Genomic DNA, 27,999 nt, shown 5'->3' with positions numbered 1-27,999 from the left:
TCCATCTTCATATTCAAGATGAGTCTTTTTTTTAAGTAGTTCAACGTGAGCTCTAGTTCCCACGCGTTTCTTTTAACATTTCTCTTCAATGCAAGCAGTGCTGTGGTGAAACTGCTGGTCTGGGGAAAAGAAAAGGAGTAGTGGGTTACAGTCCTGGAATGTGCGCGCGCTCCCGATCTCTGCGTTCCCGACTGGAAGTGGCTGACTGCGCGCGCAGCTCGCGGCACACACAGATCTGGAAGTGCAAAGAGAGGAGGCAGGGAAACGCCGCTGGAGCGGGGAATGATGGCGGAGATCGAGAAGGAACAAGTTTGATACCGGAGCAAAACTGGAATCTCGGACGAGCTCTTCGGCTTCTAACTCTAACGCAACTAGGTGAGAGGCCGGGAAAGTTGTTGTTCACGTTTTGTTTTCACAGCAGACCGTGTTTGACCGATGCGAATTACTTCAACGACTCGTACTTGGAACGCAACAATGAATTGTTTGAAGCTGAGGTACTAACGTTCGGGCTTTATTGAAGTGTTGCTAGACTGAGTTGAACTTTGTGTCGCTCTTTATCTGTGGGTGGAGTTGCCAGTGGTACCGACACAGGTTAACCTACCGATTTAAGTAAAATGGTTCTTTTTAAGTTACTTTCGAGCCCGAGTAGTTTGGCTTAAGTTTAGCTCAAGCTAGGAGTCAAACAACTATTCAGATCCACTCAAACGGTTGTGCACGCGAGCTAACCTTAAAATCAATAAGTTGCACCTGAATCTTTCTGATTTCCGTCTAAAATGTGTTTTTATGTCATGACTAGTGTTCACAAGGTTGTACTAAGGAACGACCTCCCACCACTTTTCGCGGTTAACAAAAAGTTATTTTAAGAAAAGCACAACTAGTCTAACGTAACTTTTTTTTTTTTTTTTTTTTAAAGATAAACAGAGCAGAAAAACTTAAAAAGACATGAATTTAGTTGGATTACGACTTTACAGTCTTTCTTCTGAGCGCTGTTGAACATTAAATTTGATTTCATAGTTTTTCCAGGTCTGGGTAAGTATAGCAACAGCGAAAACTGAATATGGATCAAAATACACTGACGTCACTCTCAGCAGAGGTGCAAGCCACAAGCAAACCTTACCACCAAGCCCGGTGACATTTGGATGTTTTTTTAAGTAGTTTTTTATTCTCAGATGAAATAAGAAGAAATTAATTAACTACTGTGCTCTATTTGTTTTCATCTCCTAAAATAAACACTTCCAAAGAACCTGAATGAGATATTTTGATCCATGGGAAAAGCTTGAGTTCCCAAACTTCATATCTTATTCCATTTTCTAAAAGTAGTATGGGACTCTATTTAAAATTTTTAGTTGGGTTAATTGCAGGGTATGTAATTTATTGCAATTCATCACAAGTTAATCAGAACTATATGTCGACAAAATGAGCAGCATTTTCAGTTATACACCTTTTTAAGACATTTGAGCTCAACAACAATTATATTTATTCTAATATGCTTGAATTTTTATTTTTATACATCATAAATGTAATTATGAACAAATTTTGTTTTACTAAATAAAACTCATTTCCTTCGTTGTGAAAATAGATGTTAAGAGCTAAAATTAATAATTGTCTTTTATTTTGGTATCTGATTTTGTTGAAAAAAACTTGTTTTTCTCTCAATCCAACCTCTGTTTCAAATTTCTTGTCATCAGTAATGGTCCTCCACTTTTTTTGACTCTTAAAAAACAGAATACAGAAGATCCATTCTGTATCAATTTCATGCACGACAGCTCCTCTCATTTTTTAAGATGGCTATTCCAAATATCAATGGACAGTTAGCAGCCCTAATTGTGACTGAGTTAAATTATTGTCATTTTTGAAATTATTGCTTAATTCCGTGTCGTGTCTGTTAATTAATAAAAACTTTAATTTTCTTTTCTTTAGATGACTTCGCTTGAATTGAGAGGACAGTGCTCCAGAAAATCTCTGCCGGACCCATGGAAATGGTTGCCTAAACTCAGATTGTAGTTCTCCATCAAAACATTTGCAAAGCTGATTTGTTTTGGAGTGAAGTTGCAGCGATAAACAACCAAGATGATCAAAACAGAAAACAAAGGAGGGGAGAGGAGCCTGAGGAGCGCGTCCCCTCACAGAAATGCATACAAGTCTGATTTCCACGCCATCAAGTGCTCCTTTGATGGGCCAAAGTCCGAGGATGCCTCAAAAACATTTGCAAACGGATCAAGTGAGAGCCGGGATGAGTCTAGGGGAAGGCCTTTTGGAACCAGAGTGAATAAGATCAAGAACATATTTCTACAAATGGATGGACAGCAACCAGAGTCTCAAGAAGTCAAACAAATTTTAAAGTCTGACGCCCCCCATGGTTCCCCAACAAAGTTGCAGTTTCCAGTCAGCACTCACAGAGTTAATTTAAACAGCGCTTCGAGCCCCGAATCCCACAGTTTAGATAAAACACCCAAGGGGGAAGATGTTGAGATCGACAAAGTGGCTCTGGCGGAGAAGTTTTCTGTGACCAGAAAACTCTTTGAAAGAGGCATCAAGGAGCAGCCAGCAGCTGAGAAACAGTCCCCAAATAGAGTGGTTAATCGTCTGTCCCTCGGAAGTGCCTCGGATGAAGAGAAAAACGCAAGGAGAGCGTCGGGATGCAAAGAGAGTCCTGGCAAATTGGAGCAAACACCCACATCGGCAGCTAAAAGTTGCTCAGATGAGATGGCTGACGGTGAAAAAAGGCATGTGTCTAGAGTGTCGCTGAATGCAGGGCCTTTGTCAAAGAGGTTGGAAAATTATATAGCTGAGAATGACTCAGACGACAACAACACATCTGCTGGGAAAGAAGGAGTGGTGTCTCCTAAACAACACAGCACCACTCAACACATACAGCCTACCGTTGTGTCCAAGGACATCTCACACAAAGCTACTTCTCCTGTCAAAGAAGTCACCGACTCTTCAATTGTTAATAATGTCCTCATCAAAAATAAAGATAGCAAATCTGGATCTTTGGGAACTAAACCGACATTACTGACTAGTGGCGATGTATCTTCGGCAGCAGATGCCACTCCAAAACTTTGCTCATCAGAGCAAACGACCTCACTTAGCCACAGTTACACGTGCCCATCACCAGCAGTTGATAGATTTAGTAGGACATCTGTCGGTGATGGTGGTAAACCATCGAGTTCACCCCCAAGGGATGGGAAACAGCCTTTGCCGTCAGCTGGCGGATTTCTGAACGCAGATCGGAATAAACACCCGGAAAAACCCAAAAGTGACGATGGCCCAGCTCTCAGCCCTACAGGGCCCAAGCCACAAAGCAAGGCTTCATCACCTGACTCCAGAGGGGGAAGCACAGTGCGAGCTGAACTGGTGGTGGTACAGAATGAGTCCTCGGACAGTGAGGACGATAAAATCACTGAAGACAAGCAGAAAGATGAATTCTGTGAAGACCTACAAAGAAGCTTTCCATCAGGACAAAACCTCAACTCTCCTTATCAAATCTCATCACAAGAGACTATAGAAGAAGCACAAAGGGGGGCAGACACTGTATCTGAAGTGTCTGTCCCAGCAGATAACAAGGAATTTGGCTTAGAGAAAAAGGAGGATAACTTAGCTGTGAGTCAGGACACTAATGAAGAGGATGAAGCAGCGGAGGAGGAGGAGGAAGAGGATTCACTAGAGAAGCAAGTGGAGGAGAACATTCTGGATAGAGTCTCTCCAGTGGTGTATGGGATAGAGAACGCAGCATTTGTGGATGATAGAGATGTAGACCAGGTCATCAGGGAAGAGGAAGAGGAGGAGGAGGAAGACGACGAGGAGGATGATCAAATCTATGAGAATTATGATGAATGTTATGAAGTTATTGGTCTCTCGGATGAAGATGACGCTCCTCCAAAAAGGAAAATTAGGTTCTCCACAGATCCCATTTTGGTAAGTGTGTTGTTTACGTGTAAAGCATTGTTATTCAGCTCAAATGTAAAATATGTTGTACAGTACTTTCATCATAAACCACTGTCTCACTGACTCAGCAATGGTGTCTGACCTGGTGTTCCCTGTAGACATAGAGCAAATTAGCAGAGGCTGAGAATGAATGCTTTTGTCTGCTGTGCTTGCGTCACTCCGCAGAAATCTATCATCAGATAAGATCTGTGACTGTTAAGAAAAGAAAAAAAAAAGGTTTATTTATTCTTGTTGAACAGGAAGGGGGGTGGTTTGACAGCCTACCTCCTTAATCTCATGAGAGCTGTGAGAGGAGTTTGGAGACTAGGCCAGTGTAGTAGTAACAGTATTTTTGGAAATAGTGTTGACTTTGCAAAGTTCCTTTGAAACCAGGACTATAGCATTGCAAAAGTTGCAGTCAGGGTTTTCGTGTGAAGCGTTATGCTGTATTGTAGAAAATCTCGGCCGCTTCTGAGTGAGTGCTCTGAGTGGATGTTTTTCCAAACATGCAAGATTGTCTTGAAGATTTTATTGAAACATTTTTAGTGTGTGTTTCTGACTTCGTAGTTGCTTAAGGGAAAATTTCATATGACGTGACAGAAAAATTGTTATTGTTCAGGGGGTTACAAGGAATCTGTGCATGTTGATAGCACAAATTTCTTTCTGTCTGAATTTACGCTGCCTTGTTTTCATTTGTTGGTGCTGCTAGTTTGAATTTGTGTAGTATTGATGACACTTAAGAAGAGAAATATTACCTGTGACCCCATTAGAGATGGAGCAAATATTCAATTGCAAAATCAGTGTTTGTATAATTGCAGGCACAAAGAACTACTTGGCTGCAGTGCCTGGTAGCCAGTTATATTTTAAGTGCCAGGTGTCACGCTCTGCATCCTGATAAATATTTGACCAGTTGGATAGATTCCTACCTTTGATTCCTAAACCTGATTCTGATTAGAGACAGATGGCAAAGCTTTCAGGTGATGGAAACTTCATTTTGAGGGAAAGGAAAAGTCGAGGATTTAAGTTATGTGGATTTACTGCAACAAACATCTTTTTCACACTGTTCAACAATGATTCTTTAATTACATGTTTTTCAAAAATTATGCCCCATTTGGCTGCTGGTTTTGTTTTTGTGCCACAGCTGTCTTGGGTGTTTGGAAGTGAATCATATCTCTTCTATAGCCTTGCTAGAAGTATATGACATTCACTACAGCTTAGATGGAGCTGCAGATAAAATCGGACTGTTTTTAACAACCAGTAACAAAAGAAGAGTCTCTAGTCTCTAATATTCCTGTCCTAGGCCATATCAGAGGATCACAGTTTCATATGTGACAGTAGAGCATGCAACACAGTGAATTTTTTTATTAGACACTTATGTAAATGTCATTTCTTGGTTACCTAACCTTAAGGTTAAATTAAATGAGTGAAAGTGAAGCATACTGATTGTAGATGAATTATGTGGAACTGAATTGACCTTAATCACACTATTCACCCCTCAAAGACTTTAATTACATCTGATAACCTGCATGACTGCTCTATAGAAGGTTGCTGTGTGTTTAAAGAAGATGTGTTCGTTCCACTGATGGAATAACAACAAGAAATGCCTTGTGTTTTTGAAATGGGTGTGATAATCGCTTTGGATGGATACAAACGTCAAGTTTAAATTTATATATTTTTAGATACTGCAATATCTAACCAACATTAAGATAATACAAGCAAACAAAACAACACTCCCTTGTACCCCAGCACGGTTTGACATGTTTATTCAGGCCTTCAAAATGTGTTGTTATCACAGGGTGTGGATCCCCCTCCCAATTTCCATCCCAACCATCAGGGGGTCCTGAGAGAGGGAACCAGAAGATGACCCAGAGTGAAGACAAAAACAGACTGCTGTATGTGACTAAAATGGCTGAGATGCTAAAGCTCACAGAAAATGATGGGAAAGTCTTAGTGATGGTAAAGTAAGGTAGGAGACTGATAGACATAGATGGTTTTCAGACATTTGTCTCTTTGACATTTGCGCATAAATCTGGAAACTCCTATTGAGCTCATGCATTTTCTGCCATTGCAGTAGTATTTTTGGTACTGCAGTAAATAGGTTGACACCAAATCCAATTGCTTTAAGAAATCATAATTTGCTCGAGTGGCAGTGGTAAACGTATAATGCAGAGTGAGAGATTAAGCAATAAAGAGGAAGTACATAATTTAAAATGATGTGAAATATTGCTCTTTTGGTAGCTTGTAAGAGAAGATTCCTTGTGAAGACTTTCAATCCAAACTTTAGTCCTAAATATGTACCAGGTTTGGGTTCAACTGTTGGCTTAAGAGGAGGTGACGAAAGGTTTGTGTCACAGGTATTGCTCTGTTTACATCTCTACCTGTAGCCTGACTAGCTCTCCACTAACAGTACATTCTACTACATAAGTTGGCACTGGAATTGGATTCATTAGAGCTTGACCTGACCAGGAGAGAAGAAGTGCTTTGTGCTTGTTGTTCACATCAGAATTGGATCCCTTAGTATCCGAGGTCTTCCTGACAGATGAGATGTCCTGTGTGGAAGAAAGATCCTCTTTGTGAAGGAAAGGAGGGAGTCACTTTCAACATGCAACAGCCGTATCTGGGCTAAAAAGGAAAGCTTGGATGAAGACAGCTTCAAGGACAGAAACAGAATAACTACTGCCAGATGAAGTTAGCGTCTGCTGCTCCACATGTGTAGCAGATCACAGAAAAGCAGAAAGTAACCGCTGCCATAAAAAAAAGTTGTTTTTTTTTGTCATGCTTAAATGTTTCAGATTATCAACAAATGTTCATGTCAGACAGACCAATGTAAATACAATATGGGCATCACCAGTTTTTATTAAGCGAAGAAAAATGTAGTACCCGACCTATTAGAAAAAGTTATTTGCCTTTATCAGTCTGGATAGGGTTACAAAGCCATTTTGTAAGATGTGGGTACTCCAGCAAACCACAGTGACCGCTATCCACAAAGGCATTGATGAAAATGACCTTTAATTTCTTTAATATGATTCAACTAGAAGGTCACTGAAGAACCCAGAGCATCATTTAAAGCAACAGAAGCCTCGGGTTTCTAGGTTAATTTTAAGTGTTAATGATTAAACATTAACCAAAACCTAATGGGGAAAAAAAGATCATTAAAGAGCATATCTGTCACATTTGCCAACAATGGTCCCTTACTTCCTCAGTTCATCTTTAACTTTCTGGCTGTGGTATCTTAAATCATTTAATATCCCAGTCTTAAAGGGATGAGTGCAGCAGGGGAGCTAAGGGTCTTAGACCTGTTAATAAATCTGGTTTAATCTGAAGACACAAACGCAACAAGGTGGAATAATGTAAAAGACTTATATAAAACACGATGGTAAAGGGCAAATGCAATATTTACTTCTGGAGATTGATTGACGATGTTCATGATCAGACCCATTTCTTGGAGGGATTTTTTTTTCTTGAGGAGTTGCAGCACTTAGCAGCTCCACAAGAAGTTGTGAAGTTGAGAAAGCAGTGTCTTCTAAGTCATTCATTTGAAAGAATACCACCAGGGCCACAGCAAATGTTTCGGACATTTACTTCTGTCATGTCACCCCCCACCTTAAAACATTTCAGGAATGCATGTTATCTATATGGTCGTATTAGAATTTAAATGAGCTTGAATGCTTGTAATCTGGAGCCGAGTGTTTCTCTGTATGTTCTAGTACTGGAAAAAAGTCAGAAGTAATAAAATGTGAAGCGTGCCGGGCTGTAGGTGTGTCCTGTTTGGAGGACAAAGAGCGCAGTGCTTTTTAGAGCACGCTATGTTGTATATCTAAACAGGTTGTCATAGTATTTGTTTCATATTGAACAGAAAGACACTTAAAATGGTAGTCAAGAATAAAGTTCACAGGTCAAAACTAATATTTGCACCTGCTGCCTTTGCCCCACCCCCTATAAAAGAACAGGAAGCCCCAACCGTGGTTCGTTCAAGCAACCACTGTGTTCACTGGAAGCAGGTGTGGTTCAGGAATTTAGTTCATTGCATTATTTGTTTATCTTTTACTTATTCTAATGTTAGTTTTGCTCATGCAGGAAGCATGCACCTTCTATAATCCGATTTACATTTTTAAACTGATTTGTGGATGCTTCACCTGTTTCAAAAAGAACAAAGTTTTAAGACATGTTTTACTTTGTTGTCTTTGCAAAATGCTCGGATTAATATAACGCTTTAAATCATTGTTCTATCGCTATCAAAGGCTATCTGTATTAAAACCGCACAGAAATAACGGCTCCCATCTGCAGCTAAATGACCGGCTTTGCTGTCATGGTTTTGTTTTCATTGCCAAAATGTCTCAAAGCAGATCTGACTTCCCTTCAGCCACCTGGACTGGTGGGTGACAAGAGAGGGCAGAATACTAATGCAGGCAGACCAATGCTGTGTATTAACCCTGTATGTCATGAGGTTAGAGCTGATGGTAAACACTTTGAAAATGTCTCTGATTATTAACCTCTTGCCACTTTCTACTGAAACAACAGATTAACTGTTGAGAGTTTTAGTAGCTTTAGCAAGGACAAAAATAGCCTTTTGTCGGCCATGTTTGGACAAACCTGTTAAACCTGTTTGTGTGCTCCAGTACTTTGGAAATTTGCAAACGTGAACTCTGGTTTTGTTTCACTTGACGGTTAAAAAAAAAAGAGCCTAATTTATATAACTAAAAGATTTGTCGCTGGCTGAATTTAACCCCTTTACAGAGACACACATACACTCTTTATTGCATGCAGTGTCATTGTTTTTCTTTAACTGCTCTTCTCCTGTTGTTTTTTCTTTATCTGCTGCATTCGCTAAACCTGTTGAGACGAGGAAATATTGCCACAGTCGGCACATGCATGCAGTGCAGTAACAAAAATCGGTGCTACGTCATTACGTTCATAAGAAGTCTTCGTTGACTTTATTGAACAGGTACAGTTGTAGAAAACTACGATGCACAAGCTTTGCAAAATTGATACCTGACAGTAGAGGAGACAGAGTTATTAATTAGGCATTTTGGAAAACATACCTTCAATTTTCAAATCTGAGTCAGAAGTCTGTCTGCATAGAGTTTGCAGAAAGACCCCTGTGAATGTTGGTTCTCTATGGGTACTCTGGCTTCCTACTGGTATACAAAAATGTGATTTTTAGGTTAATTGGTACTCAGGTGTGAGTGTGTGTGTGTGTGTGCATGTTATCTGTCCTGTGTGTCTTTGTGTTGCCCAGTGATGGACTGGCAACCTGTCAAGGACGAATCCCGCTTCTAGCCCAACGTCGGCTGGAGTTGGGCTGCATTGTAGGTTTCATTGCTATTTTCTGTGATTGCAGTATTTCTGTTTGCAGTGTGTTTCTGTTGCAATTCTTTTTATTATATTTTTATTTAATTTTTTTGGAGTTTGTAGCGTGTTTCACCTAAATGTCTCGTCATTTGCTACGCGTTTGCACCTGTCAACCACGGCATTAATCAGAACCAACAACAATGTCTTCACTAACAATTTGGTCATTTGAGATGCCTGGGATTTCCTCGCACAGTTTATTTATATTTAGATTCACTTGCAATCATGTTGAATGGGCTCCATGGATCAAATTGAAGTGCAGCAGACAGAGCAAGTCTTAGTTGTTGCGAAAGAAGTCTTTCTGTTTCTAAAAACCAAGTTCACACACAAATAGAAAGCCTTTCACAATTATCTTTTGTTTGTATACCTGCTTCCTGAAACAATCTCCGACTTTGTCAGTAAATCATTGTGAACTCAGTCAAGTGTTTATCATTTTAGAGGCATGTGCACATGAAGTACTAGAGATATAATATGCTCCTTTTCCTGGTGTTTATCCAGGATCTCAACCAGGCTCCAGTTCCTTGTTTCCCCCCCTGACTATGCTGTGATCCCTCCTGGCTGCCACCCCTGCTCCAGCTCACCCTCACAGCAGGTTTTAATTTGTTGTCTTTTGGTGGTTCAGTTTATATTACATGCTCCCCAATCCAGTGGACAGCCTTTGTTATTTTTTGCACTGGCAATAGGTTTTCTCTGGTTTGCCTTTCCTCACAGCTGCTGACTCATTTCCCATTCTGGTGTTCTGTAGTATGAGGGGGAATTGGAGGAAAGATGGAAAACGTTTCATTTTGGGTGTGGGCATGGACGTGTCTGTGCGTTAAAACATAACAGAGTGGGCACAGGCTATTAAGACTGGAGAACATGACATATAAAAAAGGCTGGAACCATCAGCAAGTAACTTATTAAAAGCCTAGTGTAAAGGTTTCGTTTAGAATGTAAATGATGCTGTTCGGTATGATCAATGGTTCCAATGGAAACAGTTGGCTTTTAAATACGGTGAAACATGTTTGTTTTCTCTGCAGAAAAAGACATATTGGGTGGTTTAAATTTGATCCAGACTGTGCATGTTCTGAACTGGGGATTGGAAAATTTGGCTCGAGTGATCAGAGGGGACAGTGACCTTTGTTTAAGGACATTTTTAGCTTGAAAAAGCCAGTGAACTTGATTGATTTTTTTCTGTCTTTCTTACCAACAAGGATGTGAATGTGTGATCAAGTTTCAGCAAAGAACTTTTTTTTTTTCCTTTTTCAAAAGGAAGTGTTAGGATTTTGTGGCAGCAGGAAAGCCAGAGCTAACTACTCAAGAGAAGATGAGGGGTAAAAGTCAAGCTGCTACAAGCTAACACTAATGACGAATGCACTGGTGCATTATATTCTTTTACATTTTCAGCTCTTAATTACAAAGTCTACGCTAAATCTTATATTTCTGCCTGATCTAGTTCTTAGTATGTTAATGTGAAATTTTACAACTTTTGTCATCAGAGTTGCCTTTAAGTAAATAACTTAAATACAGTGAAAATCAGATGAAACAAATGTGTTCTGCTCTTTGTCGGTTGCTTTTAAACCAATTAAAAATCAATACTATAAATTTGTTTGTGAAATCTCAGTTAAACATGGAATCCAACAAATGGCATCAGCCTAAATTACAGACTGAGGGCTGGTGTGTACATTTTAATCTTTTGAAATAAGTGCAAAAATCATCCAGCACATGCAGTGTTGTAAACAACTAACATTTATGTCTTCATGCCTGTGTCTACTATTCAGTATAAAATTGTTACAGTGACTTTTTTTGCCAATTAAAATATGGAGCTTGGTGAGTTATTCTGGAAATTTACTGTCTGCACCGCTCTGGGCTGCATCCAATGTCTACATAGTAGGGAGACCGAAGGAGGACGATTGTTTTTTGTTCATTAATTTCTCAACTGCTGCAGCCTTTTTTTCCACAGTAAAGTCATTTTTAACTTTGTGGCAGATTCCTCAGCTGTTTTTATTCTATCATCATAATCTTGTTATAATGACATCCTAAAAATGATTTGTGTTTAAGTATATCTTAGATATTCACATTTCTTTTATCTGAGGAATTTAACAATGACGACTCAAAAAACAAGAAATTTGTAAAGAGACGAGAACTTTTTTTATAGAACATATTAGAAAGTTTATTTATGCATTTGGTTTATTTAGGCAAGGAAAAAGACACGAGTTACATTGAATGATTAAATGTTGATTTTTGAATGTTTGTTTTTTTTTTTACGTTATTCAAATCAAAGCAAAGAAAAAGAAGATTGTTAGAAGATCCCATATGTTCAGATTTTTTTTGTACAAAGCCAGCAGGTATTAGGTAAACGTGCCCTCCATTCATTTCAATTCAGTGCTGTGCATCTTCTCAATGAATGCAAACCAGTGGCACCTTTGAAACACATGAAAAAGTCCATTAAGCGTCACCAGAAGTGCTGGGGCTTCTGTATAGAACCGGTTCAGAAAAGATCCCTGGGCTCTGCTTCTTGGAGTGTCTGTCGTCAACCAGATGCTGAAGATAATTAGCGGTTTATTCTATAATGTAATTTTTTTGTGCACATTTCGGTGTTGCTAATCTAATCCAAACAAATTTAACCTGCATGCATTTGAAAACTAAATCTGCATTATGGAAATCTGATCTCTTTGTTAGGAAACATTTCTTGTTTACAATTGCGTTCTCTGAGCAAAAATATTGCGTAACATCTTAAGAGCTAAAACATAAGCAGGTTAAGTCGGTATGAACATTTCTATACTTTATCTGCTTTCAGAGCATTTAGATTTTAAAATTAACTCTAAAAAATTTTAAAGATTAAACTCCTCTGTTTGTTTTTAAGTCGTTTATTTACTGAGAGCTGTCATTCTCCAGTACAAATATTGCAGCCAAATTATCAACATGCTTGTGATGTTTTTGGGACAGAATCATCATGACTTCACCCAGATAAGTAATAGCAATGCTCTAAATAGGAGGGTTTTGTTGACTCATCCTTATAATGAGGCATAAGCTCCTCATGGAGTCTGCTAAGCTAATCTACTTTCTTATCAACAGTTCACAGGCTCTGTTCAGGATTTAATTAACTCCTGTTTTGTATCTAATAAAAAAAAATGTTTTTTACACTCCAAAGTTCAAGTGCAACATGCTGAATGGGTTTTTTTTTTTTGTGGCATTTTTGGTCATTAGATAATTCCTCTATAATTTATTGAACAGAAATTTGACACTATTTTTAATTGGCACAAATTAAACTGAATTAATTTTTTTTGTTGAAATTCTAATCTGGTGGTTTTATACCTTTTCTTTATTTATTATAATCAACAATGGAAATAATAAAAAATATTTTCTCTAGGTAAAGTAGATTATAAGGACAATAAGGTTTAACCATCAATACTTATGCGCTTCAACTTGCTTGCGCTACTGGATCACATTGTTTATTCCTACATTCATTTTATAGTTATTTCTAGCTGTCGATGAATAACTTGGATAGTTCCAAACCATTATTGTATAATGGTGTACATTTGTTGTCCACATTAATTTTTGTATTTAATTTTATACATTAGTAGCTAAATTTACTTAATCCATCATCGGAAATCAGGTCTTTTGGCAATGTATCCAAACTAACAGATGTTTGCAAGAAGCAACTCAAACAAAGACCATTTTTAAATGACTTATAGCAACTAATTTGATTAGTAATCTGTTCAAATTAAATACAAGCTGACATTTTAAAGCATTGCTTTCCTGAAATAACTCAAATCCTTCATGATGAGCTTCTTCAGTGCTTAGTAGGAGCAGTCCCTTTGCTTTCATGACCTGTTGCAAACATGATTAATCGGTCAGTCGCCAGCATCCCACCTAAGTGCTGCATGTGTGTTTTTCGAATCTTGCCAGAGATTTCGTATGACTGTGACGGCCACTTTGGTTCCAGGACATCTTCTGAAACCAGGCCTTGGTAGACTTGAAACATGCTTGTGATTGTTCTTTTGTTTGAAGGCCATTTTGCAATTGTTTGCGTTTTCATTGTGGTCTGAAGTCCAGGAAGGATTAAATAAATTATTTAGCTCCTTTTCTGCTGGGTGTCTGAGGAATGAATCTTAAGCTGCTATAGGATTATATGTGTAAGCTATGGCTTCTGTAGCACTCTGAAAAATCAACAATGCCAAACATGTTTATTAGAGATGTGCCGATCAGGTTTTTTCCTGCCGATACCGATCACATAATTATTATTTGTTTTTTATCATAAACAATACCGGTTACATTATGTGGAAAAAGGAACCATGAATTCACCTTAATTTAGACAAAAACTTGTTTTTAATCACTTTTTCCAAGAAGAAAACTAAACGGGCATTGTGCAAATTGTACTATTGGTAATACTATCTTTAACAGACTGATAACACATGAAGGCTCTGAAGAGGCTAAATGATGCAAAGAGTCAAAATAAAACCTCTCAACATTGCCAAAAAAATTCAAGTATAAAACTTAACATTCAAAGGCAAATACAGGATCCATTACAATAAACAATCCTGAGTTACTGAATGAAAACTTCCTGATAGCATGGCGGCTAGCTGATTACTGCTAGTTCTGATTGGCTGTTTCTGACTGAGTAGAGTAATTATGCAGAGCAGGGAGGAGATCGATTATTTTTTCAGAGATTATCTGTCTCATCTTAGGACAGCGAAAGTTATAATACGTATGTAAAATGTATTTTTTTAAGTTAGATACTGCAGCTTTAAACAGAGGTTTGGTGTGAGAGTCACTACCAGGTGGAGCAGAAGCGGCGCTCCGTCTGTGAAATATTACTACCTGCAGGGCGTAGCAGCGGTTCAACAGCGAGAGCAGAACCAGCGTCTTACATCGCAGCTTGAAGACTTAAATAATTTTGCGGGTTATTTGTTTAGCTTTCTGACCGTCATGCTAATCCAGGTGAGTGTTTGTAGCTGTGCGCTGCTTTACCTGCTATCTGATGCACCATATGTCTTTTTTACTGCAGTGAGCCTCGATGTAGCCAAACTCCGTCAAGTATGGGAATGTTTTTATGCCATATTAGATTCGTCGTGTTGATGCATTTTGATGTGCTTCAATTTTCCGCCACAACACGCAAACGTCCCCATTCACTCAGTGTGTTATAGTTCCTCATCGCTTAGGATTTGTTGCTGCGCGTTTGCGCAGTGTGAAGGAAAGAGGAGACCAGCTGCACAGGCAGGCTGGGAAATGAGATGCAGGTAATTTGTTTGTGTGATCGGCAACAAGAGACCGTGATCGGCGATCACCGATCGTACACTTTTTCACGGAAATCGGCCAATTATGATCGGTGACTGATCGATCGACACACCTCTAATGTTTATGTTAAAGACTGTGTGTGTTTTTTCCTTTGCAAGCCTTTTGGCCCTCCAAGTGCATAGAACATGTGCAGAAACAATGTGATCCTGCAGGATTGGGACTGTGATGAGAGCATACTCAGCAGACAGACTTCTGAGACTTTGAATGCAGGAACAGCTTGGTCTTATACCAATCATTGTGACTTGGATAAATGTTTTGTTTATAATAAACAATCTTTAGGAATCTAATTATCATCAAAATGTATATTTTTCTTTTACATATTATCCAGTTTCTTTTCACTGAGAGGAATATTTGTCATACATCTTTGCTTGATTACCTCTCCACAGCTGTGTCCCACTTTTTGCAGTACCTCATGATCTTCACTACTGCATGTCTGTTCTTTGTAATTGCAACCAGAAAAGTCTTTTTGAGATGCATCCAGCGCTTTGAGAAACCCGCCTGCAAATTTCACAACTCCTGACATCTCTGCAGCATATCTTTAGGGAATTCTTTTCATGCTTTAGTGTCATTACATCTGCCAAATATGTGAAGCTGCAGTCTCAACAGACAGATGAGTAAAAATTAGGCATCTATGTATATTCAAAAAAGAAAAGGAAAGGGGATTTCAGTGTTGGTGGTCCAAGATCATTATCCATCTTTCAGCAAGTATTAAAGCAAAGTAGCTCATTTTTCTGTAAGAGCTTAAATTGTGAGTGTAATCACACCATTCTTAAGAAAAGCAAAACAGCAATGCATCCTCGCTTCACTGAAAAAGGAATGCTTAAAAATTGAAGCCATCCAAATAACCTATTTTAATATTTTGCCCAGGTCTTCAGCACCTTCTCCAATGAGGATTACGATCGGCGCAATGATGATGTGGACCCCATTGCAGCGTCTGCAGAATATGAGCTGGAAAAGAGAGTGGAGAAAATGGACGTGTTTCCTGTGGAAATTCAAAAGGGTGAGTCACAAAAGGAAGTTTTTAGTGTATTAAGCAAGTTAATTCAAGAGGAACGTGTAAGGAAAGTGACATTCAGATTGTTCTCCAACCTTCCACCTACGGCAACGTCACTCACCGCAGAGGAGAGCAGCTACGGTAGAACATGGAATTACATTATTACATTATTACAGTATTTTAAAAACAAGACCGTACAATTAATAATTGGAGAGTCTAAGCAGACCTTAGCATCTGGTATCAGCTGTTGGTTTGGATAACATTACTAAAACACCAGTAACTTTGAACTTCAACTAAAGCCTCCCAGTATTTTTTAAATGTCCCATAACAGAGAAGTTGAAAAGCCAAAAGGAAACAATAGAGCTACGTCAGTGATCTGCAGCATGAATTAACCACAAACGTATCTGCACATGACAGGAAAAAATGTTTTCCTTTTTACTAGCTTCTTATCTCTCTTTTCTGTGACTCTGTTTTAAACACAAACATCCATCATTAAGTCTTCATCCCTTCATATAATTTATGTAATTAATTTATGTAATTTTAGCATGCTTTACCAACCACGAGTTAAAACTTCAGGTTTATTTTTACCTTAAGCCAAATGTTAGACATTTTCAGTTTTTAATAAAACTGTGTAATTCAGCTTATTTGTCTGTTCTTTCTGTCTGTCCTTTTACATCAATATTTTTGTCTGCCAGCAGGAGACAATGGGCTTGGGATCAGTATCATAGGAATGGGAGTGGGAGCTGACCAGGGTTTGGAGAAACTCGGTATTTTTGTGAAAACTGTAACTGAGAATGGAGCAACTGAGAAAGATGGACGGTAAGGCAATTCTGCGGTAGTTAGACTCGTCACAATACGTTCTTCCCTTCTTTTTTTCTATTATCTGAATTATAACACAGTGAAAATCGTTTCCATGTTTAACATAAGAGACATGGAAAAAAAACCAATCCCATTATTAGAAGCTGTCTCAAAAGAAAGTAAGAGAAAATACTTTTGAAGCAGATTTAATGTATCCTGTTTCATGTTGAAGATCTGTGCAAAACCCTACAAGAACGACGTGCTTTAAAATCCTCCTCACAGATTTAACTTCCTCTTCCTGTAGGATACAGGTGAATGACCAGATAGTAGAGGTGGATGGGACCAGTCTGGTGGGAGTCACCCAGCTGTTTGCTGCAACTGTCCTGAAGAACACCAAAGGCACAGTGAGGTCAGTTTAACTCCTCCTCTGCCCTCAGAACAACCTCAATCTAAATATCCAGGTGGCTGCCAAACTGTGCTGCTGTTATCCCACCATAATTAAATAAGCTGGTTGAGAAACTTTTCTTTCGTGAGAGTTTAGACAGGAGGCCAAAGTTCAGTTGTATTATGGTAATGATTTATAGGCAAATTTAACTCCCCTGCATTACAAAGTGAGTTCAAAAACACATTTCTAGTTTGCATACTTTAATGTGAAAGACACAAAAAGTTGTGTAGTAGGGTATCCAAAGCAACATGTACAATACTACATTGTATAGTATGTTCGTTCCTATAAAAAAACAAACAAACAGGTTTCTGATTGGTCGAGAGAAGCCGGGAACTCAGAGCGAGGTGGCCCGCCTCATTAGTGAGACACTGGAGCAGGAGAGGAACCAGCAGCAACACCTGGACGACCCCTACGACCACTCTACAGAGGAGGTAAGTCAGCTTCACAGTGACCCTTAAGCTGGTTGTTTAGTGCTTTGTATGAAAAACAAAATGTTTACAACAGTAAATCCTGTAATTATAATAATGCAGTAATGACATTTGCGCAGCATTAGCCATTTTACCGCTCCCACACCAATCCCCCCCTGGATCATCCAGGAAATTAGCAGCTGCCTATGAGTAAGCCATGTGTCACAACTCTGCTGTTGGAAAATGTTCATTCAGCTGCCATCTGTCCATCAGAGTTGGGAAATGTTTGTTTTCTGAAGTTCAAGCCACGACAGGAGCCTAATTTTGCAACATTGAGACTATCCAGAGATTAAACAGGCTTTTTTAGAGCAGAGAAAGACAAACTTACAAAGGTGTGTGGTTGTAGAAAGAGTGCGGCCATAGTCTTATCTATTGAGTGGGTTGTTCATGTTTGCCTTTATTGCCATGAACATGCTTGGCCAAGCCCCTGAAGTGACTCCTGTGGACTAATCCAATGTTGTTTCCTCCAGGCAAGAGGTAAACTCTGGGAGTATTGCTGTACCAATGTTCAATGTGTATGAGATCATCAAGGTGTGTTTGAACTCACAGTGAGCGATATCTTTCAGGAGGAGAGGTATGAGGACGAGGACGACGACGACGTCATAGAAGAAAGAATTCTTGGGTCCAATTTCTCTCCAGGGAGAAACGTGGAGGTGTTGGAGCTGCCGGACTCAGAGGCCTTGTTCATGCCGACGGACATGAACAGCTCTCAGATGGCCTTCAAGTTCAAAGAGGTACCAAATCTCTTCTTTGTTCCAAATCTCTTCTCTGTTCATAAACTTCTTCTTGTTGATACAGTGTCTGATTTATTAGATGGAACAAACTATCTAATTTTAATCATATCTCATAGCTGCAGCTGAAGCACAGCGTTGCTACAGATGAAATAAATCAACTGAAGGAAAAGGTAGGAAAAGAAAAAATTTACATATCTTGTTTAAAATTATACACATGACAAATATTAGAAAAATGCAATCCCCTGCAAAAGTAGTCACACTCTGAACTATTACAAATTTTGTGGCAACCACAAACTTCAGGATACGCCATTCGGGTTTTATGTGATGAACCAACACAAAGAAGAACATAGTTGTGAAGTGGAAGTACAACGGTTCATTATTTCTAACGTTTCCTTGAAAAATAAGTCCAGCATTCATCCATAAATAAATACTTTGTAGAAGCACATTTTGATGCAATTAAAGCTGCATATTTTTTTACATTGGGCTTCTTTTAGCTTTACTTATACCACTATTATTGTCAATTTTGCAAAACAGTTCAATGTCAGTGAGATTTTATGAAGGGTACCTGTGAACATCAGTTTTCAAGTCTTGGTTCAGATTTTCATTTGTTAGGATGAACTTTGTCTGGACTATTGTAACATGTTTATTTGAAGCCATTTCACTGTTGCTCCGGCTGTATGTTTAGTTTCTTTGTCCTGCTGAAGCTCTGCTTTATTCTCAAGTCTGTAACAGGCTCTAGCAGATTATGTGGGATTTCCCCGTGTTACATCCGTCTTGCAATCAAGTCTGACTGGTAAACGGTAGCATGATACTGCCGCAATCTTAATTCATTGTGAGGATGGTGTGGTCAGGCAGATATGCGGTGTAACCTTCCATCACAAATAGTTTAACTTTGGTCACTTCTGGCCAGACGACCTTTTTCCAATGTTTGTTCTTCTGCATGACTTGTGGAAAAATGCTCACAGGTTTTCTTATGAGTTTTTTCTGTTGACTGGTTTTTTATGGATCTCTGCAGCTCTTCCAGCGTTACCATTTACCTCTGAGCTACTTCTCTGGTTATTCCTTATTGGCCTCGTCATGCTGGGTGTTTATATTTCATGCAACTTCATTACTTTGTGTCAATCCATCACATAAAATCCCAGGAAAATAAATTGGAAGTTTTTGGTTGCAAAATGACTAACTGTATCCAAGTTCAAGTAATATGAATATATTTACCAGGTGGTGAATGTAGTGGCTGTTGACAGTAATTAGACTGTATATGGAACAGTCTTTGTATTTTTAAATAATTGTTTCACCTATAATTGAAGTGTTTCCCCGACTTTGGTTTTTAGCTTTAAATTAAAACGCACAGTTGGCGTCACAGCTAGAAGAAAACCAACATTTCTGTGAACGTGTGGTACAAGATTGTGTTTTTGTTGCAGCTAAGGAAATCAGAGGAGGACAAATCTTTGAGGGAAGAAAGGCAGTCTGCACTGGAGCAAAAAATTAAGGAGAGCAACGACAAAATCCTAAAGTTGGAGAATTACTGGCTGGAAGCCCAGGCTGTGTGCAAGAGTGTGAATGAACAATTAGCCGAGAATCAGGCTCAGTATGAGGCCCTGGACAAGAAGTACAACAAGGCCAAGAAACTGATCAAAGACTACCAGCAAAAGTGAGTTTAATTTCTTTTTTAAGCTAAGATTGATTTTTTTTAAAAAGTGGTTTTAGTAATAATCAACTGAAAGCACTATGTCATTACCAAAAAAAAAAAAAAAAGTCTTCTTGGAGCAACATTTTTCATATCCCCAACAGAGAGATAGATTTTGTGAAGAAAGAGGAGGAGCTGAAAAAGACTCTGGACGAAAAAGACAAATGGTACAAGGAGCAGCTGGAGAGCCTGCTGAACAGGGTAAGAATCCGGGTCAGACAGTGAAAGCTTCTACACCTGTTAACCTGCTGCTGTCACTGAAATAAACATGGCCATGACGTCTTCTGTCCACAGATTGCTGCCCTGGAGTCCAGAGGGGCTTCAGCTGTGGAGAGTCAGAGCGGTCTGGACTCTGCTGCTGAGGACATACTCAGCAGCCAAGACTCGGTCAACAACTCACAATCCATTGACTCTCTCTTAGGTATATAGTGCACGCTATGATTAAAATCCCACAAAAACATAAATCTGTGAAGGTGAACCCCCTCCTTTAGCAAGCCCCGCTTATTTTTCTGTTGAAGATCAAGACTGGACCGAAGTGGTCCCTGAAACAACGCTCCTGGACACCAGCGCTCAGAGGGCCAAGTGCCGGTTGGCTCAGATGAGCCGGCGCCAGGCTCCAACTCGAAGCAAACTAAAGGAAGGCCTGGCTGACCCCGCTCATCATTCTCAGGTCTGAAACTCTGAAGCCCCTCTGTTCTGCTTTAGCATATGGGCAGCATGCTCACTATGGAGGTAGGGTTATGTGTCATAACCAGCAGGATGGACTGCAGATTTGATTAACTGTTGTGATATTTGAGTGTTTCATCATTCTCTAAACGTACAGACGTGTTCTGAAAGACAGTAGAGTCCTTTCCTAAATCAGTTTGAAGACGATAGCATAACATTGAAACACATCTAACCAGAGCTTTCTTCTGCATAAATAGCTTTTATTCTCACTTCCTTGCATTGTCCTTGTAAATAATTAACTCGGTCCCTGCAGGAAACTGAAGAAGAGGACGAGCAGGAGGAGCAGGAATCTGCCGGGAGGCGGCAGTCCATGCAGGAAAGCCCAGCACTGCCAGTCGACGTCTGCCACCCTGGAAACGGACAGAAAGACGATCCGGGCGAGACCGGAGATACTTCCAAAAGCAAATTGGAGATGTCCAGCAGTCCATCTTTGTCCCCGTCACTGGGGGACAGTGTTGAAAGCTGTAGCAATCCTTCGTTGTCTTCTCCAAAACACACGTCCTCACCACACTGTCCTCAGGGTATCATGCGCAACGTGAAGAAGAGAGAGTCCAAAGGCAAAGGGAAAGAACTCAAAGGTACGCAGGAAGCCGATTTGATGTCTGCAACAGCAAAGGCTTTTCCTTCTCGCTAATCTCTGCTTTGTTACAGAGGAGTTGAGTGAGTCTTATACAGCAGTAAAACCTAAAAGGCGATTTCCAGATTTTGGGCAAGTATCTGAATTATTCACTGATCATTTGTAGCCAAGATCTCACCTTCTAAAAAGAATTAAACAAATATCCCTAATGATCAAAACAGAGGCCTTCGGAAGTCAGGCGGCAAAGGGAAAAAAGACAAAGAGAAAGAGGCCCTGAGAGCTTCTTTGGACAGCAGGTATTACTCTGCTAATATTCTATATTTTCTTAATGCTAAGATGTTTTTTTGATTTACGCCTAGCATCCAAATTCCTTCAAATTGATAAAATGTCATTGAGAAGTCAACTTCTACTTCTTTCAGCAATTCTGTTCCAAAAGTGAAAGTAATGTATTATTTAAAATAAGCGCAAACACATTTCTGTTGATTTAGAAGGTCAATGTTTTTCATCAAACTAAAATATTAGATAAGAGTAATAAAACGGTATTTTAAGAAATGCTACATTCTAGTCTTTGAGATGCACAATATGCAATATCAGACGCCAAGTCCAGTCAAGAGTTTGCAGGAGAGGCTCTGAAGTTTCCGGTCCTGGTCCTGCTGTTGGTTCTGTGTTCTATCAAGTCCAAGTTTGTTGGAGATGCTGAGTTCATTTCCTACCTGGTCATTCTCCCAGAGGCTGGGAAACTGGGCTTCCTTAATGCCTCAGCAACAGTCTGATCCTCTTTATGCATTCACTGCATTTTGATAGATGGATTCAGGCAAAAAAGAAAAAAAAATAGCACACTTTCAGAAGGCGAAACCTTTTATTAATTTTGCTATTAGTTTCAAAAATAAACACTAGAAGTATATCACTCTGTTGCAATTTCTACATTTTCAGTGATAACCTTGGTACAAACATGAGGGTGATTTATTTTAGGCTTGTTGCCATAGCAGCTGAATAGCTGAGGCTTTGAAGCAGAGAAATATTGTAGCTTTTGTCTTTTTTGATGTCGGAGTAGCAGAACTCTGCATCTCACTACTGATCTGATGTCCAGGGGGTCTGCAGAGCTGCTAGAGGAATCTGGAGGGAACCTGTCTCCTGCAGAGTCCATGACCTCTGTCCCCACTTGTATGCCTTTCTCCTGGTTTGGGGACAAAGACAGGGACAGAGACAGAGAGCCGTCCTCGTCCAACAGCAGCCTGCCATATGCTGCAAACGAAACCAGCAGTGAGCAAAGCCAGGATCGTAAAACTAAGGTAGTCAACATTTTGTTAATTTATTTAGATAAATTGTAGGCACTGCGTTTTATTTAATTTGTCTTTAATGTCTCTTCCTGTCCCTCAGGATCTAATATTGTGTGTAAAACTATTCCAAATAGCCAGGATGAACTTCCTTCTTGGCTTCCTTAGGCAAAGTGTTTGGATCTGTAGAGAATGTGGTGACTCTCTTCTGGTTGGGTCCTGTGGTGTTTTTCCATCACATGGTCCTATGCAGCTCCTCATCAATAGTTAGGCATAGCATTTTGTGTATTCGGTAATTAGATGTTTCAACTTGTTTTACTTGGTTACTGTGGGGAAAGTGGTTACAGCATCCAGCTGTTCGTATTAGAAATATTACAGCCTGAATCTGCAGTGATGCTGCAAATTTACCGAGTGGAAAGCCTGGAAAGCCTGACTGTCACCCAGGCTTTAGTGGGCTGTTGTTCCCACAATTCCCTTTTAATGAGTTCAAGACGCGAGCTGAAGCTTTGGCTTCACTTATCGAAGAAATGACTGATTTTGTGGCTGTTTCCTTACTTTACTGCTTTGCTTTCTGACAAGTCTCCATTGACCATGTTTCTTTAAACAGACAAATCTCTCCTGGTCCTCTTTATTCAGTCGCTCTTTAGATTTGGTACAGTATACACGTTTTATTATTCCTTTTGACTCTAGATCACAGTATTACTAACCGTTCCAGTCCTACATCCCTGGAATAACTCACTACTTGTTTTCTAGTGGGTATGTGGTAAAGTTTTAACTTCAAATTTTACCCGTTTTTTCCCCCTCTTACATTTACTTAAAGAAAGAATTCAGGCTGGTTGGAGAACAAACAACCCATGGGTCATTTTCTAGACTTTATGGGTAATTGGAAAATGCTCTTAAGAGTTTTATGTGTAAATAAATATAAAGCGTTTGAATTCTGCCTAACTTGGTGTGTGTCATTTAAGTTTATGTATTTATTAACCTAATGAGTCACTTTGATTAAATAAAACAGCCTGCCAGTTTGGATGTTGTTTTCTTTCCTCCATGCTCAGCAGCAGTCTCCTTGCAAAAGTATTCACACCCTTTAATCTTTTTCTTTCTTCATGTTAGTCATAAACTTTAAATATTTTTTGAGGCTACATACACACACTGCTGAAAATCGAACACACTTCACACTGACCATGCCTTACCCACAGTGAAACATGGTGGTGGCAGTAATATACTGTGGGGAAGCTGGGGAACAGCTGGATGATGCATGGAGATTAATACAAGGCAGTGTTTGGGTGAAAGTTCACTTTCAAGCAGAACCAGCAGCCCAAACTCGCTGCCAGTAGAATGGTTTGCAGCAAAGTTATGTTCCTAAGTTAGAATGTCCTAGTCAAAGTTCAATCCTAAATCTTTAGACTTAATAATTATGCTCTACATCAAATCTCTCCACTTACTAGACTTAAAGGTTAGCAATGAGCAGGCTAACCATTTAGTCTCTAGATGAAAGAGGCCCCAAAAGACTTGAAGCTGTCCACACTTTTTAGGTTAATATTTGTAAAAAAAAAAAAAAAAAAAAAAGTAAGCGCCACATATATTACTTTGCTATTTCACAATAACAGGCTGTTTGGTTAGCTTCTCACATAAAATGCTAATGAAATGCATAAACGTTTGTGGTTGCAACAGGGTAAAACGCAGAGACATAAAGGGGGTGAAAATACTTCTGCAAGGCTCAATGTAACAAGTCAAACGTATAAACATTTATGAAATTAAATCCTTGCTGCTGAAATACCTTCATAGAAAACATTACCTCATACCTGGAGTTGGTGTTTGTTTTTGTTGTGTTTTGTTTTTTTTTTGGCAGGGGGGCAGTTTCTCAGTAGAAATGGCCTCCTTGTAGTTTAGCGTGTCATCGTGTAGTTTGGGTGGTGGATTGTTTGTAGTTTGTAGGATCTGACCTTTCTTCCCCTCACATGTTTAAGGTCACAGTCATGACTCTGCTGTGTAATCAGTATTAACTACCACCACTGTAATTACTTTTAATCCCCATGAAAACATCCCTTCCCTCAGCTGTCGTCCTGAACAGAAACTGGTGTTTTGGTTGATGTTGCTTGAGTAAATGCGTTCCTTCTTTCCCATTGTTCCAGAGTTTTTCAGTCATAGATGATTCTAGCCCTGCCAGCCCCAGTTCAGACACCTCTGGGTTAGTCGCTGAACCCAATCTGTCTGGGCGCTCACACACTTTAATCTTCTCTTCCAGCGAGGTGAGTGCTCTCCTTGTTGTTGCGGTCACAAAAGCTGTGTGGGGGACGCCCTGATGCAACTGAAAGGGGACATTCTCAAGCATGCCCTTTGAGCCTCGCCCCCTTTCATAGCACAGATTAAACCGTGAATGGACAGAGACAATATGAGCGCTGCATGTCTGTGTGTTAAAGCCGGTTTGCTTTGTGTTGCCGCAAGTCACGTGGCTTAGCTTTTTCTTAAGTTGGCTATGATTTGGATGGTGCATACTTATGCTTTATCGCGGCCGTGTCCTGTTTTTTCCTGTTTGCTTAGTGATGTTTCTTTCACCTTCTAATCTGATACAGTTCGTCTCTGCAGCTCAGTGTGAAACCGTCGGTACACGCTGCAGAGTTTTGGGGGTGTTTTTCTAGAAATGCACGCTTGTTTTTCTAGAAATGCACACTTGGTTTTCTGTGTACTAGCTTGGGGAATGTTTATCGGCTTTTACATGTTGTAGTTTACGTGTTTTTATAGATTTTAGGAAAGTTAAAATTTGCTTTGCAGCATTTCTGACCCTTCAGTAGAAAGGTAAAGATTTTACTCTGCTTTCTCAACATACTTAGAGTCCAGTTGAAATATATTTCAGCTATCACATTGCTTGCATTCACCTGTTGTTAATATTGATCAGCACTCTCACAGAAATAGTCATACTGCCATATCGTGTGGCTGCTGAACCAAGTTGGGGGGAAATCAGTGGGGGTGCACAGATTTGAATCTTATCCACTGATGTCATCTACTACAGCAAAGGTCTAAAAATCGAGCACAGTCTTTTTCCTCTGCAGTGAGATAGATTTGACTGATAGACCGGCCCACCAGGTCATTTCTGCACGTTTGCAGTTAGAAACAATTTTAAAAATCGTGGATCGGCCAAAAAAAATTGCAATCGGTGCACTCCTATAAATCCGTTCCAAGTTTTGGTCAGAAATTTAAATAGACTCAACATCATCTTGAAAAGTATGTTGATTTGGACCTTTTTTGATATGACATTTATTGTTTAAAGTTCACATGTCCTTGAACTTTAAAAACAGGAATTTGGGATGATGTGAATTTACTGTGAAATTTTGAAATGACTCTGATAAACATGAAGTGAAAATTATGTATACAGACTGAAATAGTCTATACATAGTTACAGAGAAAGTACAACATTTTAATTTAACCATCAATAAACTGGTTCAAGTTTGACTGAAAATGTAACCTCACCAAAAGAAATTGAAGTCATTTCAATTTGTTCATTTTCATGTTGGAACAACCAGTTTTGTCTACCATGCTTGGTGTTCCTATGTGCAAAACACAAACACTGTTGTTTTTTCCAACGGCACAATGATCCTAAATGCACATCAAAACTTACATTGGAGCCTGTTGCATATCATTTTAATCAGGTTTTTGGATTAGAAAAAAATCACAGTTTAAGCTTGCACACCCAGATCATGTTTTTAAACTTCACTGTAGTTGTATGTTGGATTAATATCCCACCCTGGAAAAAAATCCCAAGAAATCAGGGACTATGATGAGTGTATGCAAACTTCTGACTGGAAACGAATGTCTTATAAAACTTTTGATGTAATGGAAATGGTATAATACATAGGAAACAAAAATAGTGCTGACAGCCTCCAGGTGCCCAACTTTTAGATTTGGTTTTCAAATTCATTTAAATTAATGAAAACATTTTGCCTGAAAGCAATTAAACAATGGATTAAAAGCAGCAGTACTTGTATTTTTACTTCCATCTATAATATCTGTTTTCTTTACAGACGTTGGATGATGAACCAGTCCCAGCTGGGAAAGAGTATCAGTGGCAGAATCGGCCCATCTCCGACTGGACCAATCAGCAGGTCTGTCACTGGCTAATGGGCATGAACATGGATCAGTACACATCTGAATTCACCGCAAAGGGAATCGATGGCCAGCAGCTGCTGCACTTAGACAGCGACAAACTGAAGGTAGAACAAATGCACTTTCAAAATATTCCAGTAAAACCAAGATACAGCATCACTTAACTCTGGTCTCATAGTTGCTGCCCCCTTGTGGCCAAAGTAAAACTTCTCTGACTTACTGGAACAGAAAATTAGCTGACCTGCTGTAAATTAATACAGGTAATAAATTTGTATAGTTTGTCTCAGTGTTGTGATTTCATTTTTTTATTTTTTTTTTTACCCTAAGGCGCTTGGCGTGACAAGTCAAAGTGACCGCTCCACTATCAAAAAGAAGCTGAAGGACATGCGGAAAGCCCAGGAGAAGCTGGAGAAACAGCGGGAGAAAAAAGAGAAAGAGGGCCGACGCAGTGGGAGGCTGCCGGTCCAGGGTGACTCCATCTGCTGATCAGAGCTGAATTGAGTCTTTCCTTGACTTTCGTCCCTGTTCAGAAAAAAAAACAAAAATTCTGTATTTCTGATTCCATGACGTTCCTTTCAGGAGATCACAGTGGTTAACACAGTTGGCTTAAATCATTTGGCCAGCTGTGAGGAGTTTTCTATCATTTTCTACCTGTGTAGCTTTTCTTCCTTGCAGTCCAGAGACATTCATAGTGTGAAGTTGTTCATTCGTTTTGGATGGACAACCGTCCTTCTGTGACTCTACAGGATATTTGGAGAGAGTCGGTCTAGCTTCTCATGCCGAGACCGTGATGTGCCAGAAACCTCCTTGCAGGACCTGAGGTGGTGGTTTATATTCAGAATGTTTCTTATATTATAGTTTTCTATCAGTTTCCATTAACTACAGCTAAAAACCATTTTAATTAAATGATGGGGTATGTCAAGTTTGGTAAGAGACCAAAACGGATATTCTAACACTTTTACCACAAAAAAAAAAAAAAAAATCTTGAAACTATAATTATTGAGATCCGTTTCCAATTATATTGTACAGTCCAGATAAAAGCACTATCAATCTTTTAAGCTTCGAGGCAGCAAAGTTTTAAATGTATAAATGAGTTTTATACATGTGCCTGTTAACTGCATTTTTACTTAAATTCCTTATTTTATTGTATACTATCAACATTTTTCTACTAAGTAGAATAGCCAGACTTTTTTTTTTTTTTTTTTTTGGTCAAAAAGGAAAAGAAATGAAAACCTTATCACGTAGGGACCAGGTGAATGCTGCTGCTGCTGCTGCTGTGTGCCTGACTCGGACTGTTTGGCTTGAATGGTACCATGATGCTCTGTAAATACTCTAAGGATGAGCCTGTGGCGACGACTGGTGTGGATCCAGAGTCGCGTCACGCGTGAATGCAAGGCTGGACGATAAATGTTCTCCATGAAACCGAAGTGCTTCCTTTATTCTCAAGCCTAGAGCTCCATGTTTGTACAAAATATTAAATGTTGGACCAGAAGAAAACGATGTTTTCTGAACTCTCAGAGAAGCTAATCTTGGTACATACAGCATCAATAAACTAATAATCACTTCTCATGGCTTCTATTGTCTTCGTTTCACACTGTAGCTTAAGTCACAGCTAAATAGCGTACTGCAAACGTTAG

At 39.3% G+C, this 27,999-nt stretch overlaps 1 protein-coding gene across 4 annotated transcripts; it reads left to right on the top strand.

Moving 5' to 3' along the window:
- The first annotated feature begins 209 nt into the window (after window positions 1–209).
- ppp1r9ala (protein phosphatase 1 regulatory subunit 9A-like A) lies at window positions 210–27,927 on the top strand. Of its 4 annotated transcripts, none has more exons than XM_008399239.3 (20): window positions 210–375; window positions 1,921–3,918; window positions 15,424–15,556; window positions 16,246–16,369; window positions 16,653–16,757; window positions 17,098–17,224; window positions 17,827–17,994; window positions 18,111–18,164; window positions 19,416–19,645; window positions 19,786–19,882; window positions 19,976–20,102; window positions 20,200–20,351; window positions 20,661–20,985; window positions 21,059–21,116; window positions 21,206–21,280; window positions 22,075–22,276; window positions 22,869–22,913; window positions 24,394–24,510; window positions 26,281–26,469; window positions 26,690–27,927. In XM_008399239.3, the coding sequence occupies exons 2-20, from the start codon at window positions 2,071–2,073 to the stop codon at window positions 26,846–26,848; spliced, it is 4,335 nt and encodes a 1,444-aa protein (XP_008397461.2). In that variant the 5' UTR covers window positions 210–375; window positions 1,921–2,070; the 3' UTR covers window positions 26,849–27,927. The 4 variants fall into 4 exon arrangements, with proteins under 4 accessions (XP_008397461.2, XP_008397470.2, XP_008397477.2 ...); XM_008399248.3 differs by having other exon boundaries at window positions 211–375; window positions 16,249–16,369; XM_008399255.3 differs by lacking the exon at window positions 22,869–22,913 and having other exon boundaries at window positions 211–375.
- The last annotated feature ends 72 nt before the right edge of the window (window positions 27,928–27,999 follow it).

This window comes from Poecilia reticulata, chromosome 2 (assembly GCF_904066995.2).
Source record: "Poecilia reticulata chromosome 2, P_reticulata-male-v2, whole genome shotgun sequence".
NCBI classification, from domain to species: Eukaryota; Metazoa; Chordata; class Actinopteri; order Cyprinodontiformes; family Poeciliidae; genus Poecilia; species Poecilia reticulata.
The sequence above is the reverse complement of the archived record's forward strand: the minus strand, read 5'-3'. Positions and strand labels throughout refer to the sequence as shown.